The sequence below is a fragment of the Misgurnus anguillicaudatus genome, chromosome 2 (genome assembly GCF_027580225.2).
Source record: "Misgurnus anguillicaudatus chromosome 2, ASM2758022v2, whole genome shotgun sequence".
Taxonomy (NCBI): domain Eukaryota; kingdom Metazoa; phylum Chordata; class Actinopteri; order Cypriniformes; family Cobitidae; genus Misgurnus; species Misgurnus anguillicaudatus.
In genome coordinates, this window is record NC_073338.2 from 30,702,074 (window position 1) to 30,710,465 (window position 8,392).

Sequence of the window (8,392 nt, forward strand, 5' to 3'; positions counted from 1 at the left end):
TTATTCAATGTGTACACTTTTAATCTTTGTACAGCGCCTCGTGTTGTGTTAGCATTTAGCCTAGCCCCATTCATTCCTTAGGATCCAAACAGGGATGAATTTAGAAGCTACCAAACACTTCCATGTTTTCTTTATTTAAAGACTGTTACATGAGTAGTTACACGAGTAAGTATGGTGGCACAAAATAAAACTTTTGTTTGGAGCCATAGGAATGAATGTCACGCGCATGTGGATGAACACGCATGTCTGTAATACATTAAGCATTTAGGATGGTATACCTCTTATAAAACGTACAAATAAAGATCATTTTAGATGTTTAATGGCTTTTTAAAGCATTGGGATTGCTAGACGAGGGCTTAACCCTTTTAGACCTTGCGTCCACTGGAATGGACATCACATGTTTTGTGGTTCAAACCAATAAAGGTACACTGATTAAACACCTAAAAAATCAGGACTGAAGTAGGGCTGTATGATTAATCGAAAAAATAATCACAATCTCGACTCATACATAAATGCGATCTTCATTCTAAACGACGGCAATTCACTTGTATATACATTATTTCCCCCGTATTCAGATGCTGCATTCACGTGTTCACGTATTTACATTACAATCCAAGATGCTATAATATCAGTCAAACTTGCTAACACACACTCATACAGGGTAAAACCAAACCCTATTCATTCACCAATTAGACCCGATCGTTTCTCTCCTCTCTCTCATCTCATTTGCGGCGTTCCGCTGTCACTCGCGTGACGTATAACAAGGCGGCAGACCTAAATACAGTGGTTTACTTGCTGGATTTGGAGCGGCAATTTTCACAAAAAAGAGAGGATAAACGAGCGTCATTGTGGAAAATCCTGGTGGCGACGGAGAAAGTGACAATGCAACTACATTGGTTCCGAAAGAAGGCAAGGAAATTAGTTAATGTTACCTTGAGACGTTTCTAAATCGGAAGGCTGCAGCCTCCGGAGGTCGCATATGTAGGCAATTCGCAAGTCATAAACATACTACAACAATTAATGATTAACTAAAAATAGTAGTCAACTTTATAACGTTAATTGTTAATATTCTGAAATAAGACCGTCTTTATAATGCGCAGCTTAGAAATGCGACCCCCAGAGACTGCAGCCTTCAGATTGAGAAAGAGTCTCTGTGTCACCGCCACAAGTTCCCCATTAGAAAGGGTTTTTAGCACGAGGGGAACTTTGTAACATGTCTGCGTTTCTCTCTGATGCCTCAAAATGTTGATCGTTAAGTCTGTTAAAGGTTTAGTGTTTTTAAAGTTTTAAGGTTGGCTAGTTTGATAGCTGTTAAATAGCACCTGTGCTTTTTGTACTAACAAATTTTTAATTACTCTAAATTTTAAGAGGTCTAAAATAAGGAAAAGAGACTTTTAAGACACGTTATTATAACTGAAAGTACTGTAGCACATTTTTTTAAGTTAAGTGCATAATAAATGTTTTTGTAAAAAAAAAAGAATTGTGTGAGGGAATCGGTTTCTCAATTCCCATGGAGAAAAATCGTGATTCACATTTTAGCATGAATCCTGCAGCCCTAGACTGAAGGGGTTAATTTACTTATTTTTATAAAAACCTCAATTTCTACCAAAATCGACATTTATACTTTCTTTTGCCTCTAACAAAATTAGACGCATTCAGACTCATTTTGCCAGTATGGGTCACATTTCAACTTGTAATAAGTTGACATAACTTATAAAAAAACAAGTCAAAACTTAAAATAGTAGGTTAAACGGACCTGTTTTAATTTAATGCTGTCATGTTTTTTTCTCTAAAACTGTAAAAACATGCAGCATGGTTCAAAATTTGGTTTAAGTGTAATAATTAGATTAAAATATTGATATATGGGATGAATTGATTATAGATGGGTAAAATTCAAGAGGTGATCACACAAACCTTGGACTTTTTGGCAGGATTTCAGTCGTCTCACCATCTGTAATCCTAATTATTGTGTCGTTCACACAATTAACCATTTTGCATTGTGTGTAGTGAAACAGTTGGACAAAGAGAGGAAAAGTGGTGCTTACACAAATTTGTATGGGCTCTTTACAGTCAGAGTAGACCATATGTTGGTAGCAGGCAGCTCTCACTAGGGGTATGACGAGACCTCGCGAGATTAAAATTGTATCGCGAAATTAATTATGTCACAAGATTTCTCATGAAGGTGAAATGCCTTTCTCAAGCAGGGGGCTGCATCCTTTGGAGGTCGCGTTTGTGGACTGCATACTTCATAAAGACTGTCTTATTACAGAATAATAACAATTATAAAGTTTACTATTACATTACGTTTATCGTAAATTGTTGTAATATGCTTATGACTTGCGAATGTCATGCTCAGTTAACTTAAATAAACCAGGCTTGATGACGTGTGCAGCCTACATGTGCCACCTCCGGAGGATGCAGCTTTCTGTTTGCGAAACGGCCACTGTCAGCATAAAGTTAAGTTTCTGGCTAAACCTTTTCCAGTGCATTATAATCAGTCTTTTACTGCATGTGCTTTTTTGTTTGGCCTTCCAATAATGTTCATCTAAGATGCGTTGCGATTGTCTGTTGATCAGTGTCAGAAATGTCTCAGTTTAAACCCTCACTCGGAGTTTATCTTTGAATGTTCTTGTTCAAGAATAACAGTTGCTATATAATTTCTATTATAAAGAATTGAACAAATATTAAAGATTTAAATGGATTTAAACATTTTTTGGTTAAAATTAAGCGTCTAAAGTATAGATTCTAAAGTGAAAGTAACAGAAGCTGGTCCGTTAGCACCCCCTGCAGGCATTTGTTATAGTACATACACATGCTGCTTTTTATTACAAAGGCTACGATTTGATACTTTATTTGAACAAATTATTAATGCATCGTCATTATTATGTAATTTTAAAGGTTATTGCTAACTTGGGTCTATTTTTATTATCAAAAATATCAAAATACTTCGGGACAGTCTTAGATTAGTTAAAACATTTCAAAATAATGTGATTTCAGTTTCCCAATCATTTATTTTATCATTGAGGATTTCTTAAAAACTGTAAAAAATCTCGTCTCGTCTCGTGAACCCAATTTCGTGTCTCGTCTCGTAGATTAAGTGTCTCGTCACACCCCTAGCTCTCACCCATTTATGCACAGCCTCACTAATATACCTGTTGTTTCTTAATGACAGTGTCATCAGTCCCGTTGATGGAAAATCCATGGAGTCAGTCACCAGCGTTAAGATCTTCCATGGCTCCGAGTATAAGGCCAACGGGAAAGTCATACGATGGACAGAGGTTCATTCATTATTCATATTAGTTAAAAATTGCTACACATCTTAGTGATCCGTATCTTAATGTCATTGTTAATTTTTTTTGCAAAACTTTGTTTAATACTTGTTTGCTCAGGTGTTCTTCCTACGAAGTGAGGACCAGACCAATGGTCAGAGTGATCCCGCAGACCACAGTCGTCTCGCTGAAAATGTTGCAAGGGCTTTTTGCATGGCCCTTTGCCCTCACCTTAAACTTCTCAAAGAGGATGGAATGGCCAAACTGGGTCTGCGGATCACACTGGACTCTGATCAGGTACAAACTGTTCTTGTAGGATTACACAGATGATCTAGTGCAGACTTTTAATATATATATATTTTTTAAATGTATTACAGGTGGGCTACCTAGCAGGTAGCAACGGTCACCCGCTGCTTCCCCAATACCTGAGCGATCTAGACAGTGCCCTCATCCCTGTGATTCACAGCGGGGCTTGCCAGCTAAGCGAGGGGCCTGTGGTTATGGAGCTCATCTTTTACATCCTGGAGGTCATCTCCTAAAAGGATAGTGTCCATTTTCTCTTGCTCTCCTCTCTCTCTCATTTGCACTTGAAAGAGCCTGAAAGCTGTGCAGGAAAACATCCTCCATACCACCTATGCACCATCTCCACTGGGACCTCTGAATGTGGTGCTCTCTTTCGTTTCTCCTCACTTCTCAACTCCACTGTGGAAACCATAGGCCCTGTTGAGTGGCAAACTGGAATCGGATCTCTGCAGTACATGTTGTAGCAACATTGATCTCCTAAAACACTAGAGGGCGCCCTTCACTCTCAGCTCTATCGGAGAGACTCCTGAAATTGAAAAGACAGGGACCTGGAAAGGTTTGCATTATGGTGCACGGTTCCAGAGCCTCAATACAAACAAAGAACGGATTCGAGTTTCGGTCTCGCCTTTAAGCTTTATGAATCACCAGATGCTTTATTTCATAAACATGGACCTCCTTTTGTTTTTGGATTTTGTTGGTGGAAATATTGCTCCAAAGCTAATACAATGTAGCCTCATCAGAGATGGACTGCATAAAAAGATTGTGGCACAGTAGTAGGATTGATACCTGTTACAAATGTCAAGAACGGACCTCTGTTACAAACAAAACTCTTCTCAAGTGATTATTGACTTATAAAAATTGAACAATAACATCAAGCGGCCTTCAAGATTTCGACTACAGCTTCAAGAACCACAGAATGGCAGGTTTGGCACGAACGAAGCTCTCAGTACTTATGCAGTGTATTGACCTATAGATCATCTGTGGTCGCTATATCCTTTCCATCTTAGCCCATCTCATTTCTTCTCCAACCTTTTGGTGTTTATATAATGTTCTCCTCCCAGTGTTTTCAAAATGTTGTTTCGGAAGGAATTATGTAATGAATAGATGTAAAATAGCAATGCAGTGCACTGGATATGAAGCCATTATTGAGGAACGATGAGGAACACGAAGACTAACATTATATATTCTTGAAAGATTGACTCCATGTTAAGTTAATCACGAGATAACTGGCATGTGCTTTCTTAGCCTTAATTATTTCATTAACTCCATTGGTTTCTAGCAGTGTTGAATGATGTGTTACGTCCTTAAACAGACATTTTATGGAGCTGCTAAGAATGTTTATTAATATGCTTTATATGAGCGGAAATCTGCAGGCCCTGCCTTGTAAAAAAAATGGCCCATAACTGTATAGCATTTCATTTTGCTGTCTTTTACTGATATTGTGTTATAAAATTATATAAAGGGTTCATGAGAATAGCACTCAGTTCGTAAGCACACTGAAAAAAATGATTCATTGGATTTGATCAGTTTTTTTGGGGTGGGTGGTTGCAATCAATTTATTTGAGCTACACTTAAACAAAAAAGATTAGTAACGTAAAATGAAATATAATTTTTTTGTTTGAATGTAGCTTGAGTGGATTGATTGCAGCCACTTACCTTGAAGGAATTGATTGAATTCAATGAATCATTTTTTTCAGTGCAGGAGTAATTCAATTAATGTTTAATTTGGATCTTGTTTAATAATACAGGCGCTCACCAAAAATACAACGCACGGGGGTTCTTATATTCACTGTGGATCACAATTATCAATACTTTAAAATTTCATGAATGTTCCCGAAAGTCAAACGGGGGTATTGTCGAACCTAGCTAAACTGTAAGACACTGTGACTGGGTGTATAAATATAAAGCCCTGTCTAGTTAACTTCTTAGCAAGAATTATACATGATATTGATAACTATAACTATAGTACACTAGTCAACATTTGAAGTGAATCAAAACCTTTCATAAAAGTTGTCTTACCCAATACATATTCTTGTCTTGTCAACTTTAATTATTTTATATATTTTTTGATCTTTTTATTTATTTATTTTTTCTTTTACACCACAAAAACATTATCTGAGGCAGTTAACAGAAAAAAATATAATTATAATAATAAAAAAAAGCTAAATAATAATAATAATAGACACTAAACAATATTAATATTACTACCTCTTATTATTACACATAATATGGACAACAAACAGCCATATAGTAATATGAAGTAAAAAAAATCAAAAACCGCACAAATTTTTTCCAATTTATAAATCCAGGTATTCTTTAACCATGTACCAACTCTGATTAAAAAGGTCAGTTTTCAGTTGTAATGATGCAGTCATTTTTTCCATTCCAAAATGACTGCAACTTTATTTTAAATATTAACTTTTTGATCCACTTCAAATGTTGACTAGTATATTTTGACAATGACAATCAAATTGTAGCTAATCTTTCAATCAGATTACACCATTGGACAGAAAGTAAAGGTGCTATTATGACTTTCAATAGCAATGTCGCATATGGTTCAATCGGAAACCCTGAGCTCAGTTTGGTGCAGGATGTTAAATAAGGACAGCAGGTGAACCTCATGGATCTATTTTAGCAGGTCAGAGGTACAGACATAAATCATTTGTTGTTGTATTGACAGCTTTGGACTGTTCATTACAATAAATGGCATTTTAGGAAGGTTACATTGTCTTCCATATGCATTTCAAACCACCTCTTTGCATCCACCTTTGTTTTATTTATTTCCAGATGTGCAGTGTTGTATTACCCAAAACCCAGTCTGTGTTTTGTTGATCATAGCTTGTATATTTAGATTTTTTGATTGCCCAGAATCATCACACACACCCTGCACGCTGAAACAGACAGGAACTAGTTTGGGGGGATGCTTCGCCGATTTGGCATTCGGCTTTGTGTCTGTGGAGGCCCGGCAGTGTTGCTGGGTGGCCATGTTTCCCTCCATCGTTTCCCCCTGGGAGGAGAGATGTCTGCGTTTTGGTTCTGCAGAAAAGTCCTCCAATGGTGCAAAAATCGTCATATTGCATCGTCGGAGGACTTTTTTGCAGAGCCAGGGTGCGGATGTCTCTCCTCTCGGGGGGAGGTGGGGGAGGGAGACATGGTCATTCAGTGGTGCTGCCGGGTTTCTGCAGATACGGGGCTGAATGCTGGATCGGTGAAGTATCCCTTTAAGTTAAATCTGATGTTTCAGTAGATGGGTGGATCTGCTTTCAAGGACATATTTGTACAATCCATTCAGATTCACTTTGATCTGTGATGAAACGCTGATAAAACTGACATGGCAGAATGGAAAAAATTTGCAATGTATAAGAAGCCAAAAAGAAATAAATATACATCCTTTTCTTTATTGTACACTACAAATGTCAATAAAAGCAGTCTTTATGAAACCTGTTGTTGAATATACAAAAATACGCCATCTTTGTCTTTTGAAGACATGTTAATAATCTGCATGTAAGGTAGAATAAAGGCTTGCATTTTCATCAAGTCTTTAAAGGAAAAAAATCTACAAGTTTTAAATTCTCATTTAATAACAAAACAATGTTTACAAACTTGAGAAAAATAAAATACAGGCGAAACCATAAAACCATATGTTTGGAATAGTAAAAACCAAACATATTTAACATATATATGAGATCCTAGTACGAATCAAATGACCAGACAACTTGAAGGCAGTTTTCAGTAAAAGCCTTATAATTTATGAAACAAATGTAGTGAAGAATTGACCCTGACAGTATAATTTAAGCCAGGACTAGGCTCAGTTTGTGACTGTTAAATTGCTTTTTCAAAGTGCCAGAGCTGTTTAAAACCAAATAATTGACATGAGATGAGAACAACTGTGAATGAAATGAATGGACAGAGCTGCACAGCATATAACTCAGACTTATTAACCAAGATTTCACATTGTCCAGGCCTAAAAACAAAATATCTTGAAGACCTAAATGAGTTATTTTTAGACCGGCAAAGTGAACAAGACTGAATTAATTAGGGGTCATTTCTATGGCAAGTGAAATCAAAAGGTGTCCATCAAATCTTAAAACAATAACTTAAGTGCACACAAAATTGCAATGTAAACATTGGCTAAATATGGCTGAAGTGTCTTGTAGGAGCATTTGCGATTCAGACAGATCTAGACAATTTAAAATCAGCTATATGTATCAAATAGATTTACCAATTAAAGTTTCATATATACACACAAACACACACAACTCTCTAAGACGCAAAGGTTTTCCTTTGCTAAGTTTAAATGGCAACAAAAGTGGCTCTTCTGACTACTGCAGCCTAACTACTACTACAACAAATCATCAACAAAGTGCTTATATAAGCTCAAATAAATTACTTGGGGGATGATTTTCTTATTTTTAATCTGGTGGCACCACTCATTTACATGTGCAAAAAGCATAAAGAAAAACAGATAATTCACATCTACACTGTCAAAAATAAAGGTACAAAAGCTGTCACTGGGGTAGTACCCTTTAAAAGAGGTCCTAATATGTACCATTTAGGTACAAATGTGTATTTGTGAACTACCAATATGTACCTTTGAATACTAATATCCACTCTTTGGGTACAAAAGTGTACCTTTTTAAAAGGGTAATGTCCCAGTGACAACTTGTGTACCTTTATTTCTGAGAGTGTAGTTGGTTTATGGCTTTAATTGGTACTTTTAAGAAAAAAATACATATATAAACAGTACTCTGGCACTACCTATCCACAATAAACCAGTGTTAAACAGCCAGTTCACATAATATAACAAGTTGTGAAATGTC

General features: G+C 36.5%; 1 protein-coding gene and 1 long non-coding RNA gene across 4 annotated transcripts in view; both read left to right on the forward strand.

The window, feature by feature from the left end:
- Positions 1 to 7,012, forward strand: part of zfyve9a (zinc finger, FYVE domain containing 9a) — a 30,426-nt gene extending 23,414 nt beyond the window's left edge. For 2 of the 3 annotated variants that reach the window (XM_055202545.2, XM_073853300.1), the window contains exons 17-19: positions 3,173 to 3,278; positions 3,390 to 3,566; positions 3,647 to 7,012. In XM_055202545.2, coding sequence (XP_055058520.2) covers positions 3,173 to 3,278; positions 3,390 to 3,566; positions 3,647 to 3,808 — 445 coding nt within the window. In that variant the 3' untranslated portion in view covers positions 3,809 to 7,012. The remainder of the gene's footprint in view (positions 1 to 3,172; positions 3,279 to 3,389; positions 3,567 to 3,646) is intronic. The other variant, XR_012357625.1, reaches the window with a different exon arrangement.
- Positions 7,013 to 7,879: 867 nt separating this feature from the next.
- Positions 7,880 to 8,266, forward strand: LOC141349687 (uncharacterized). Its single transcript, XR_012357648.1, has 2 exons — positions 7,880 to 8,068; positions 8,129 to 8,266. It is a non-coding gene; the product is annotated as an uncharacterized lncRNA (long non-coding RNA).
- Positions 8,267 to 8,392: the final 126 nt, after the last annotated feature.